This window comes from Balaenoptera physalus (genome assembly GCF_965194825.1).
Source record: "Balaenoptera physalus genome assembly, chromosome: 1".
Lineage (NCBI taxonomy): Eukaryota > Metazoa > Chordata > Mammalia > Artiodactyla > Balaenopteridae > Balaenoptera > Balaenoptera physalus.
Genome location: NC_138882.1, coordinates 33,218,526 through 33,232,136, shown reverse-complemented (window position 1 = coordinate 33,232,136; position 13,611 = coordinate 33,218,526). Strand labels below are relative to the sequence as shown.

General features: G+C 36.8%; 1 protein-coding gene across 6 annotated transcripts in view; it reads right to left on the bottom strand.

Moving 5' to 3' along the window:
* Positions 1 to 13,611, bottom strand: part of FAM72A (family with sequence similarity 72 member A) — a gene marked incomplete at its 5' end in the record, with an annotated part of 51,817 nt that overhangs the window by 33,771 nt on the left and 4,435 nt on the right. For 3 of the 6 annotated variants that reach the window (XR_014264387.1, XM_082464066.1, XM_082464068.1), the window contains 2 exons: positions 10,811 to 10,935; positions 13,450 to 13,527. Coding sequence is in view for 5 of the 6 variants with exons in the window: in XM_082464066.1 (XP_082320192.1) it covers positions 10,811 to 10,935; positions 13,450 to 13,527 (203 nt within the window). Of the gene's footprint in view, positions 1 to 6,287; positions 7,473 to 10,810; positions 10,936 to 13,449; positions 13,528 to 13,611 lie in introns of those variants that run through there. The other 3 variants (XM_082464069.1, XM_082464067.1, XM_082464070.1) reach the window with 2 other exon arrangements.

Sequence of the window (13,611 nt, the reverse complement as noted above, 5' to 3'; positions counted from 1 at the left end):
CTGAAGCAGAAAGGGATTTAATAAAGTTGTAGTAGATTCATGCTACAAAAATCCTTCCCATCCCACATACCTTTCTGCAATATGACTTTGCCACAACTCCCAAAAAGAAATGGAGTCTGTATTTCTTTTCCCTTAAATCTGGGCTAGCCCTCTGATTAACTTTGACCAATAAAATGAGGCAGCACTGATGTTGTGTGACCCCCACACCTAACCATAAGAGGCTTTTGCAGCTTCCATTTTCACCCTCTTGGAAGGCAGCCTTCATATAAAGCAGCTTAGGCTAAATTACTGAATGATGAGAGTCCACATGAAGAGAGAGGGCTGAGACTTTTAGGCCTCCCTGCCAAGATCCCAGACGTAAAGGAGGCCATCTAGGACCTTCCAGCCTAGCAGAGCTGACAGCTAAATACCACTGCATATGTGAGCCCAGGTGATATCAGCAGAAGAAGCACCCAACGAACTTATGTTTGGGGGGTGTTCATTACACAGCAAAGGTAACTGAAATGTCAGTGAAGTTAGGGCTTGCAAAACCTTTGAAGGGCTGTAGGGGCATGCTTTAGGCTAGGCCTCTAGGAATGACTCCCAGAATAATACTGCAGAACTGGCCTGCCAAGGGAACTACTACTTCTGCCATAATCTAAGGGTCAGGAAGCCACCAACCACTTTCTAGTTCCAGAAACACATCACCTTAGCCATGATCTGGGCATCAGGGACTTGTTACAAGATCTGCTGGCTGCAGATCTACCACAGTCATTTTACATTAGCAAAATGAATGATTAATGTGCCTTTTCCCCACTTAAGTAAGTTCTGAATTCAAGACGTGTGCAAGTACAGGTATGAAATTAAGCACAGAATCCATTTGGTATTCTAGACTACTTCGTGTGATTTACAAAAATTTTTTAATAATAAATCTTTAAGGGCTTCCCTGGTGGCGCAGTGGTTGAGAATCTGCCTGCCAATGCAGGGGACACGGGTTCGAGCCCTGGTCTGGGAAGATCCTACATGCTGCGGAGCAACTAGGCCCGTGAGCAACAACTACTGAGCCTGCGCGTCTGGAGCCTGTGCTCCACAACAAGAGAGGCTGCGATAGTGAGAGGCCCGCGTACCGTGATGAAGAGTGGCCCCCACTTGCCGCAACTAGAGAAAGCCCTTGCACAGAAACGAAGACCCAACACAGCCAAAAATAAAAAATAAATAAATAAATAAATCTTTAAGAAAGACCTCTCTAACAAGTTTAGAGAAACAGAAAAGAAAAAAAAGACTTGTGCAAGTGCATATGACTGGCAAAAAGTAAATTATGTTTCAATTTCTAGCTGCAAAAGAGTCTGGGAAATGTAATTTTTAGCTTTTTAGCCTATGTGCTGCTGAAAGGCACAAAAGGAAGAATTTTTAAAAATGTTTTGTTCACTGTTATAGCACCTAGTATAATGCCTGCACATAAGTGATGGTCATTAAATATTTGTTAAATGATTGAACTAAAATTTGATAAAGGAGGGGCATGATTGAGAGATGATTGTCTCTAGTTAGCCTAGAGTATGACATTCTGTATGCCTAAACCCCTGTTTCTGTCATTCCTTTTCCTGAATATATCCTGGAGTATCAAGAAAGACTTATAATTCAAGATTTTTTTTCAATCTAGTATTTGCCATCTTTACTATCACTGTGCAACCATCTTGAGTCAAACACACTGGGTTTTTTCGTGTGTAATAAATTTTCATTAAAAAGGTGAATTTGGGAGGATGGAAAGAAGTTTTTGAAGGGCGAGCTCTTTAGTCTTTCCTGCTTCCCATGGCTTTGGCCACCATCTCTCTTTGAGGGCTTGTTCTTCAGGATACTGACAGCTTGATTTCTCTGGGTAACATCATGCAAAGGAAATTAGCTCAGTATGTCTTCTACTGAATTCCATCTGTAGTTCAATGTTTTAATGTATTTATGAACAAGGCTACAGAGCAATTTTGATAAGACAGTGTTCCAGTCTCTGAGAATATTTTTCCCCAAAAAACATTTTTAAAAATACCACTGAACAGCCTGGAAATCCACCCCCGCATGAGCAATCTCCAGCAATCTCCAGAAAACTTTTCAGGTGTCACAGCCATAATAGCAGGTGGTTCCTTTGGGTATAAAAATTATGGCAAGGATAAGAGACAAAAAGCAAACTGTTTTGATATTCTGGGTACAGCTTTCCCCAAGTGAATCATTCCCATATGCCTACTCTTACCATGGGCCCCTTTCCAGAGGAAGTGGGTTGTGTGAATGGAGGTGTAGAGATGCATTCTGGTGGGCAAGCTTCGATGGTGCCCATATTTGGCAGATCCAATTAATCTTTAGATATTTGTCAACCCACTCTTCTACGAGTCTCAAAACGCAAAATTTGATTATGGATTTAATACCTGTTTTCACTCCTCTCATAATAAATACTTAATCTTGTTATGAAGATTCAGTAGTGCTCATTTGAGGCAAGACAGCTTCTGAAATTCCATAGAAATAGATTTTAAATACAAGCTTGTAAGGAAGGCTGAGACTAGAGCAGTTCGCAAAAGGTTGTCATTTAATGCACTTTTCTATTATGAAATATTTGAGACATACAAAACGTTTAAAGAACACGTATTTACTCTCTAGTGAAATTTTGTTGCTTGTAAGATAAAAATCTGGACTAGTAAAAAAGACTTTGTTTCCAGATAGAAATGCAGCAAAGCTGGAAATTAAGAGTTTTGCATAGATTTATTTTTTCCTTTCTCTCTAGTTATAAGATTAGCATTTTTATCATTTACAGGCACACCAAGTCTCCCTTACTGAAAAGGGAGATGCTGTTGTCACCATCTTAATTTAAATAAAAAATCTACCAAGGGAAAGATGTGTACAGGAAGATCCCTGATGGAAAACTTGACTTTATTTGGATAGAAGACAACCACTTTGAAAAATAAAAAGGAAACATAGTCATTAAGCTAATTAATTCTGGCTTTTCCAAATCTTAGAGTGGTGTCATTTACTAGCTGTGTGATAATTGGGTAAGTTTTTTAATGTCTCTGTACCTTGTTTCCTGAACTGTACGGTGAGGATAACAATAGGATCTACCTCTTAAGCGTTGTTAAGTGTAAAACGCTTAGAACAGTGCCTGGAGTACAGTAAGTAAGTCCTTAATAGATGTTAGTTCACTTTCTTCTTCTTCCTCAGCAAAACGTTAGCTCCACGTGAGAGCAGGGACGTTGATTTTGTTCTGGATCCTCAGCTTCTATTTTGCCCACAGTAGACATTCAACAAATATCTGTTGAATGGATTAATTAATGAAAGTAGCTAGGTTTTGAGGCTAAAAGTGAAAGAGAATTTGTCCTAAGTTTTATAGCTAGTGAGGGAAAAACAGACCTCAGGTTTAAGATAGGTTAGGGAGGTAGGAAAAAACCCCTAAACTAAGATGAGAAGACCAAGATTAAAGTTTAAATTCTTCTAACTCCCTGGGTGCTGATACCAAGGTTTTCTTTCTCGATTTGTAAAATGTAACTCCCAAGGTTATTCTGAGGATTAAATGAAAGTGTGTACGAACGCTCCCAATAAAATATATAGGGATATACAACACATGGTATTATTAATTTTTATCTCAGTAAGTTTATCCATTGGATGACAATCAAATGATTCTATGAGAGTCTTGGAAGAAAGAATCTTTAGCTAAAGATTTAAGTACTAAAAATATTCAACCCCAGAGGTACCACAGACATAGACTAATTTTTTCCATCTGTGCAGTTTAGGGTAGATTTGGCATACACTCAATACCAGGCAAGAAAGAAACTGGTTTAGGCTGCTTTTAAAGTTTTAAAAAAAGGCAGAAAAAGAAACTATTTCCTCTTATAAGCATGAATGTTAGAATAGAGAAAGCCTTCATCAAGTAATTCACCACTGAAGCAAGCATATTTAATCCATATCCTCTCCTACCTTTTCCCACTCCCCATTTTTGTTCTGATTATTAGTCATTTTATATATCATGATTTATGTATTATGGTGGCTTCCCCCTCACCAAAGAAAAGTAAAATAGGTTATTCTTTATCAGTCACATGTGACTCAGAGGTCAAAAGAGCAGTTCTTTGCCGGGTAAACTTCCTAGATTAGCAGTATTTAAAGACCTGGTTTTCAGAGCCAGGGATTACTCAGAATATTATGGCTTTAAGATTACGCCCCACCCAAGATGCCTCACCAGAGCCTGAGTCTGAGGCTGAGAAACTGACTTGAGGAAAAAGATAAAAGAGCAAAACAAGCCATAGTGGGTGAGCTGATGACTCACCGCCCCTTCCTTGAACTTCAGGAATGACAAGATGGAAGAGGGGAAGAAAGGCAGTGCCCCACTGCAGACCAGATGTTTCAAGAAAGACAAGAAATTCAGGGAACTTAAAAACTTATATAGGTTCTTAGGGTAAAGGCAACAAATATAATTTCCATGGTCAAGTTGTTGAGTGCATCAAAGAAAGGAAACTAGGAACACTAAATTACTTTTTACCATCAGCACTATCACCCTAAATCTGATCATTTTATTCCCCCGATTAAAAACCTCAATAACTCTACATTGCTACTGGATCAAGTCTAAACTTACGATGGCATAGAATAGTCTTCATAACGTGATCCCAACTTTCCTTAGCACCTTCATCTTCTAATTAATTCTTATTACATATCGTGGAAGGTATAGGGGACCACTAATAATTTACCAAATAAACCAGATACTTTTAAACTCCAGTCCACTTGTTTACACTATTCTCTCTGCTCAGAACTCTCATCCCAGCTGGCAAGCCCCTAACGGACTTCAAAGCCTGTCTCAAGTATGATTTCTTCTCTGTAGCTTTCTTAACTTCTGTTCTCTCCTACTACTCAGAATGATTGTTCTTTTGTCTATCGAGTCATTGAACTGGAAGCATCCCACTCATTAAGTAGACTCATAGGGTTCTATCCTCTCCCAAACTTACTGAATACTCTATATGGGCAATCGTGAGCCTGTCATTGTGCAATTCTTGGCACACCATAGGAGCATAATATAGTTTTGTTGAATTGAGTCAAATATTAGAAGACCAAAGCATAAATAGATTTTCTAGGCCTGGGAATTATGTTAGGACTAGAAAGTGTATGCTAAATCCACATATGAGATTTTGCCTTTGCTCTTACCAGAGAGCGTGTAATTTACTTTTATTTAAAAAACAGCGTCATGAATGTATTTCTCTACTAGATAAAACATTATTAATCCATTTTTGGCTTAGAACTGGCCTTCCCATAACCCGGTTAGCCAAAAGGTAGCTGAGTCATTTGAAATACTCTCCAGCTGGGGTGGGATCACATTTGGGGTTTGCTTCAATCAGTGAACCCCTGTCTCGCTTTGCTCTTCAAAGAGCTCCTCCGTCAACCATAGCGTTTGAAGGCCTGAGCAGAACGGAAACCAGATGAACTGTGTTGAATTCCAAACTTGCCACATTTGTCTACTCTAGCATTAAACTCTTCTTCTTTAACTGAACAAGTTAACTGAAGAAGTATATAATGTAGTATCAATTTATTTTTTATCTTATCCATTATGCCACCTTGTTCCAGAGTCTTTAAGAGAGTTTAAAGAAAAAAAAAACCCAAATCCAAACCAAATTGTTCCACACTCATCCCTTTGGTTCTTTTGGGTACCTTCTGTCAGTGCTGATAGTCAGGGTGAAAGACTTTTGGAAAAGTTTTCCAGTACTAGTAACAGCATTTCCTGAAGCATCTTTTATCTTCCATCTTTATGCAGCAAATGATCCTGTCAGTGCCCACAGGTCAGTTTTACCGTAAGATCCAGTGAGCTTGTTTAACCTTAAAATCAGTCACTGAGGCCCTCACCTAGACCACGTAACAAGGTAGTTGTTACCCAGCATGTGTCCCAGCTAAATAAAATCATAGCTGATTCATGTCTGAAGGTGCTCAGGGGGTACAGCGTAATGATTAAGAACAGGAGCTCTGGAGTCAGTCTGTCTGTCTGAGTTTGAACCAGGCCACGCCTCTGACTGGTTATGTGACTTTAGACAAGCTTCTTAACCTCTTTATGCCTCACCTGTCTTATCAGTAAAAAAGAAATAATAATGATACCTACCTCTCATGGGTTCCTTATGTGGAGTAAGTGAATTAAATGTGTAAAGCACTTACTGGTACATGGTAAGCATGCAATAAATGTTACCTCTTATATTCTATACTTTTATGTTTCTAGGTAAGAAAAGTAGGTACAATAAGAAATATTTTTCTCTATATTTTTAGGTAAGAAAAGTGGCTAAAATTAAAAATTAAAGGAAGGCTGATCATTTTTAGAACAAAACTTTATTTACAAAACTGTAACTTGCTCTGTTTTGGTATTACTATTGACAAAATGCCTTTGGTTAAAATATTAGTTAAGGTGATACATTGATTTTTAGCTTTTCATAAAACAAGAATCCAACACTATCCCAGTTTCTTATTCCTGTGTGGCTCTGAATGCAGATAAACAAAACAAAACAAAGCAAAACAAAATTTAAAAAAACCTTCTTTATAATGTACAATGGCTTAAGCAAACCATTTCTTTAATTTTTTTCTATTTAAGGGTTAGGACTGAGACTACTCATCTAAAATTTGCTATTCACAGAGAAAGCCCTGGAGAATGGGAAAACTTAAAGATGGAGGTTATCTGGCTTTCATAATACAATATCCATATGACTTTAGAAGAATGTAAATAAATAATATTAGTAAACAGTATATATTGATAATTTCCTGGCAAATTCATTTATCTAAAATCATGCTGAGGAATCAAGAGGATTTCCCCATACATTCACAAAGTCGTGTTCCATATTAACATAGTTATCACCAATATAACATATGATAACCAGTACCCATGGAAACCTAACAGCCTATTTTTAAAAAGTCCCTGTTAAGCTTTAATTCCCAGCTGTGCTTCACACATATATACATGCTTATATGCATGGTTATATGCATAGATTTATGCATGGATATAAGCATGGTGATATATGTGTGGATACTAATGCCCCTTATTCGAATGTAAAATTAATAGCATCTGGCATCTAGTTGTAAGAAAACCGTCCCCAGATTGGGAGATAGTTGAGTGACACATGAAAGATTCTTCTACTATCTGAATTTAAGAGTACACCTATACTGGGAAGAGGGATGTAGAGAGGAAGGGTAGAAGTAGAAGCAGAAGTAGAAGAAAAGGACTACATTGGTTCAGTAAACTCAGGTAATTAATTTGAGACAGAAAATAAATAAATCAACAAATGCCCCATTTTTGTTTTCCAAAAAAATAAATCACTGGCAAATCCTTACTAACAATTTTTGAATTGGTCCATTAATATATTTTTTACATAGGAAAAAGTTTAAATATTATATCTATTATAATTCTATTCATCTAATACACTCCTCTGCTGAGATATCTGACATGTCTTCATCTGTACTCTCTTCTACCTCTGGCAAGTTGCCCCAAAGTAGGAAGTTTACACCTGAAAAGAAAAGCTCATAAAATTATTTGGTGCTGACTACTGTTACAACTCAGAACACGATATATAAAACCTTATATGTTAACATTCTTATATTAAATCACAGTGTTAGCAGTTAAGAGAAAAGTTATTAAAGAATGAACCACAAATAACATGATCGATACCTAGATATTAAAATTATCCAACATCTAGAATATAATCATTCTTTAAACACTTTTAATTAAGGGCTTGAACTCTAGAATCTTGGAATTCAAAAAGATCTCAGGAGTCCATTTCCTCAAACCTTGCCTCCAGCTACATTATGCCATAATCACTCTACACTGAGAATTTTCAAATCTATTTTAATGATTTTTAAGAATGGAGATCTCACAACATCTTTTTAGATTACATTTCTCTTGGAGGGTGCATGGGAAAGGCCTGAATAAGTCTCCTCATCTCCTCAACAAGTATGGAAGTCACTGGTGCCTTTCTTCTGGTTAAAAAAAGCAGGGTTTTGGAGCCAGTTATAATATGAACAGTAATCCTTGATATACATGGGTTTTAGGCTAGAGGCTGTCAAGGTAAAACTATAAACTTTAGGACCAGGTTGTAGCTGTCAGTACAATAAGCAAAATGACAGTCTAAAGCCTCATTATGAAAGAACAGTCAAATATCATATTAAAGAATCCAGCACTGGTATACGATACAAGACCACAGATATGGTAGAGGATAATGAGATGGTTTATTATGGGCATGTACTATAACTTGAAAGCACTAAATTGAAAAAAAATACCATTATTAATTGACCTCTTGGAGAGCCAATAAGAAAGCAAATCTCAAGCTGTCCAGTTGTCAGTGTGGGCACAGGGAAGACTCAGCAACTCTGGGTATCCACTCCACACATACTAAGATAGTGGTCACATGGTGGAATAGAATGAGCCAGGGTTTGGAGATTTGGTTTGAATCCAGTTTCCACCACTAACAGTACACCATGGATGTTTTTACTACTTTTACTACAAATGTATATAACCACAGGCAATATATATTATTGTTTTGTGTATATAAATTTTTTATAGTATGCTATTATATGTATCTCTTCTAATTTGCTTTTTTCATTCAACATTATGTTTTTGAGATTTGCCTGTCCATATGTGTAGATTTAGCTCATCTCTTATTTCTGTTGGGCATTCCATTGTGTGAATTAAAAACAAAAAAATATATATATCTTAAATATGGCCCATCACTCATCCTTTCCTCTAACTGCCTATTTTGCACAGGTGCCCAAGGAGACATGTATAAGGATGCACACTGTTGCATTATTAAAATAGCAGAAACAATGAGCTGTCTCTCTTGGGTGAGATACTGGGGTTTAATCAGGCAAGAAATTAGCATCTATTTGATGCATATTGATGTCTCTCATATTATTTTCTGTAATTTTTTTGTATGTTTGAATTGTTTTCAATAAAAAACACTTCTTTTCCCCGGGGAATGGATGATGTTCTGCTTTTGAAGAGATGACAGGATAGTAAGGAATCACTAGGCAGAAATCTAAGGGAGAATTAGAACCCATAAAGGTGAATGGAGAGCTGAAGACAACTTTCCTTTGAGGGCATTTGCCAGTCCCATGGAATCTGAACTGAGGTTTCCCAAGCCTCCACAGGAGAGTCTCAGGAAATCAGGTCTACACGTGAAGGCTAACCTAGAACATAGACTTCCTGGGGCCCTTTCAGTCTAAACATTCTAGAATTTTATAAAGCTTGTGTACGTATTCCTTTGATGCTGCTGATTCAGGTGATTCAAGTACAGTTCCAATGCCATGAGAAATCCTGTTTTATATGAAGCATCTAGAAAAATCTTCCTTCAAATCATAATGTTAGGGTTACAAAGGAGAAGTTTGATATTCTTGGAGTCGATACTCGGAGACATGAGTGGCTCGGCACAATTGGTTCAAAGGAGAAAAAATAAACTAAGAGACGGGATCTGACAGAAGCAGCACCTTCCTTTCTCTGTTAAGAAGGGAGGAAGGAAATCCTGCGATACATCTGTTTCTCATGGATTAGATTCAGTGCAAATGGAAGAATGCTGGGCTTTTATCTTTGAAAAATTGACCAATATTAAAAAGTAAATCAAAATTGAAAAACCTCCACCCTGTGTTTTGAATTCTATGAAGCAGGAAAAATAGTATCAAAGCAGAATCTTCCTTTAATGTGTCCCATGAGCAACACAAATATAAAACCAGAGGCCTAAATTAGGAAGCTATATCTCACTTAGGGGGGTTCAGATAAGTCCTTGCTCAAAAATGGCCTTCTTAACATACTAGAGTCTTAAATTAAGGCCTCCAAATGATGGGTTGAAAGCCACAACTGAACGCCAGGTGATTAAAAAAAAAAGTTAGAGTCTATAAAAACCCAAGCATAATTGGAGAGTTTAAAGACACTGACAACCTAGCTTACAACTCATGATCTCTTAGTCTGTGAAGGCAAATCATACTTCAAAAAAAGAAGTATATTTTAAGTTCTGAAGAAGACTAAGACATACATTTAAAAACCTGAGAATGTTAGTGCCAACTTGGATTGTCAAGTTCTTTAAACTTGTTCTGTATACTAAAGTTCTGTAAACTTTAGTTCCCTAAAAAAGTCCCACTAAAAGTCAACTTCGTATTAAAGTCAACTTCGTATTCTGTGTAAGCAGATATTAGACATTGAGAACATGTATCCTATAACAAAACTGAAAGGCTCCAGACAATATAAAATATATTATGTAAATATCTTTTAAGAATAGGTTGTGTATTTTTCTACTAAATAATCAGTAAAACATATTGGTATTAAATATTTCCCTTGTCTGAAATTTCATCATAATTTATCAATATAGATGTCAAAATGGCTATTTTTATCCTGAAACAACATTACCAAATACAGAAGTTACCTAGTTTTCCTTCCTCCCAGCTCCCCATGACCCTAGCCTCCCCTCCTCCCTTTTCTTAGACACACACACACACACACACACACACACAGACCCATACACACAATTGACTATCAAATCTAAGTTCTTCCAAAATTCTCTGGAGCCATATTATATATCAAGGCAGAAATTTAGAGCAATTAAAGTATTAATTTTAAAAGGCCAAGAAATCCAGCCAAGTTTGAGGCTCCTAAATATGATGATGGAAATAGAAATGCAATGAATTTTGGCTAGTAGTTTCTGTAAGTAAATGTTTGGGATAAAAGGATTGAAGTTTCACTCTAGTGGATCCAACCCAGGTGAGAAAGTCTCAGAGGGGATCCTGAAATGATCTATGGAGAGGTTCACTCAAGTCTTGGTAGACAAAAGTTAGAGGAATGTCTGAGTCTGTTGTTTCTTACCAGTAGAGTCTAGTCTGTTAATACCGTAAACGGCCTGGCTGTGAAACATCCAAAAGTGTCCATTGTTGCAGGAAAGAAGGCAGGAACAACATGGAACAATCACATGATAACCTACAATGTTCCCACTAAAAAGAGAAAGTAAATATTATTAGATACAAGGTAATATCTGACCATGTAAGCACTTTTATGTGCTAATGTAAACAGACAGACCATATAAAGATCTCATTTTCTCCTAACACCCTCCATTGCTGGGATCTTTGGGATGGGAGTTACTCTGATAATGGTTACAGTTCTACTGCCAAGTGGGAAAACAGTCTTTAAGTGAAATAAGCGTAACATATTCTGTTTCTTTGCTAGTATTGTTTATGCATTCCCCCTTCAGAAGCTAGTTTCTAAATGACATAAGGTTGTGGTTTGTCCAAAATTGATGGGCTGTATAGACAAAATACATTAAATAAACTCAGACCTGTGGATAAAAGGTTTTTGCTCTCCCCAGGACTGTGGCAAGTTGGGTTCTTATATGTTGCCGGTCCATGCCAGCACCTAAAAACTGTTTCAACAGATGGAGGAGTAGGAAGACAGCATGAGCCCATGAAAACCGAACACAAGCTGGCTGATCTAATTTTAGTCTCAGTGTTTTTGAAGGAATTCAGAAGTGAAGCAAATCCATAGCTTCTAGAGAAAGTTGCAAAAGTTTTTACTGTCCCCAGGGTTATCCTTCTGATTAGAAATAACTCACTCTTCCATAGGTTTTTTTCCTATCTGGTCACTATTAAATAGAATGAATATACAGGGAACATTTTAGCTAGAAGTTTTTTTGTTTTTGTTTTTAATGACCACATGAACTGCTTACACCTTGAGTTGTAAAAATTCCTATTATAGCTTGTTCCTCCCCTGTGAGATGTGAGTCAGTCATTTTTGTGAGGCCCTACAAAAAATACTATAAAAGGTACCAGCCCACCTAAAACATGTCTTCTAATCATAATCGGCTTGAAAGGCAAACAAATGAAAACAAAAGATGTTCTTGGATTAGGACTGACAGTTATTTATAAGGCTATATTGCAAGAATAAATTCTACGGCTTTAATTACCACCTGTATTCATCCATTCATTCACTCATTCAGCTAATGTTTACAGAGCATCTGTTATGTGTCAGGTACTGTTCTAGGTGCTAGGAGTAAAGTCCTTGTTCTCATGGAGCTTTCTACTAGGGACACTTCAGATGATTCTGCTCCCTTGTTAAAACTCCTTCAATAGCTGTCCACTGGCCAAAATTGAAAACCCAAAGACCCTTCCTACCAAGGTTTAGATCTGTGCTACCCAAAACATGGCTATTGAGTACTTGAAATTTGGCTAGCGTGAATTGAAATGTGCTGAAAGTATAAAAATACACTAGGTTTCAAAGACTAAGAATAAAAAATAAGAATGTAAAATATTTCATTAATAATTTTTTATGTTGGTTATATGTTGAAATGACAATTTTTTGAATCTATTAGATTAAGTAAAATATACAATTTAAATTAATTTCACCTGTTTCTTTTCACTTTGTAAAATGTAGTTACTCGAAATTTTTAAATTACATATGTGGCTTGCACACATCTATTGGATGGCGCTGCTCTAGATTATCTGGGTTCTGACTGCATCGTTAATCTACCCATACTACTCTCACCTGATGTTCACAATCTCTCAGCCACACTGGCCATTGTCTTTTCTATTCCTTGAACATGTTCTTCTTTGCCTTGGGTTCTCTGCCCTGGCTGTTCCCTCTGCCTAGAACATTCTTCCTCTGGCTCCTCCCTATCTCATCTTTTAGGATTCAACTCCCGTGTTACCTTCTCATGAGGAGGCTTCCCTGACCATGCTATCTAAAATAGCTCTTATCACTCTCTCAAGCTCTATTATTCTCTGTCATTTATTATTATTATTTCCTTTGGAGTACTTCCCACCCTATTTAAGATCTTATTTATTTAAATATCTTACTGATCGATTGTCTTCCTACTGGAATATAATGTCCAAAGGCCTATGACTTTGTCTTCTTTATTGCCAGATTTCCAGCCTCTATAACAATGACTCGCACATGGTAGGACCTCTGAGTTGTACTTTATAGTTTACTAAGCCTTTTAACATTCATAATTCACTTGATCTTTACAACAACTCTGTAACGTAAACACAAAAGATATTTTAATTTCTATCTTAAGAAGATACCTATCTATCTTAAGAAGATACCTGTCTTCTTAAGATATAAATTAAATAAGGAAACAGAGGTTCAGAGGTTTAGAGATTTAAGAAGTTTAGTCAAGATAACAAGAGAATAAGGGTATGGCCAGGGCTCAAGCCTGATTTTTATGACTGTAAATCCAAGCGTTTTTTTTTTTTTTTCCCTCTAAACTACATTGCCATTTTCTGAAAGTTAAAGCAGATATTTGCTAATGCACTTTGAAAAATTGTAAAATCACATACAAAGGTAAAGTGTCATAAGACCCTTTTGAAAAACAGTTCTAAGTAACAAATGGTTTTTCAATGGTTCATTGCATGGGTGATAACCAGTGCTCGATGCAGCCCACTGAACCTTTCTCTGTGCTTCGGTGTCAACATCCATCTCCCAAACCCAGGGCTATTTGGAATATTGCCACACATTACCATTTTAGACATGCGATGTCCTTCAGTTTACATTTGCAAATTTCAGTGAAATAGCATCGTCCAATGAAGTCCACTGCACTGGAGAGGGAAAAGTGTAGAGATAGTCAAATGTACTGTTAAAAAAATGTTGTGCAAAACACATAACATAAAATTTACTAATTT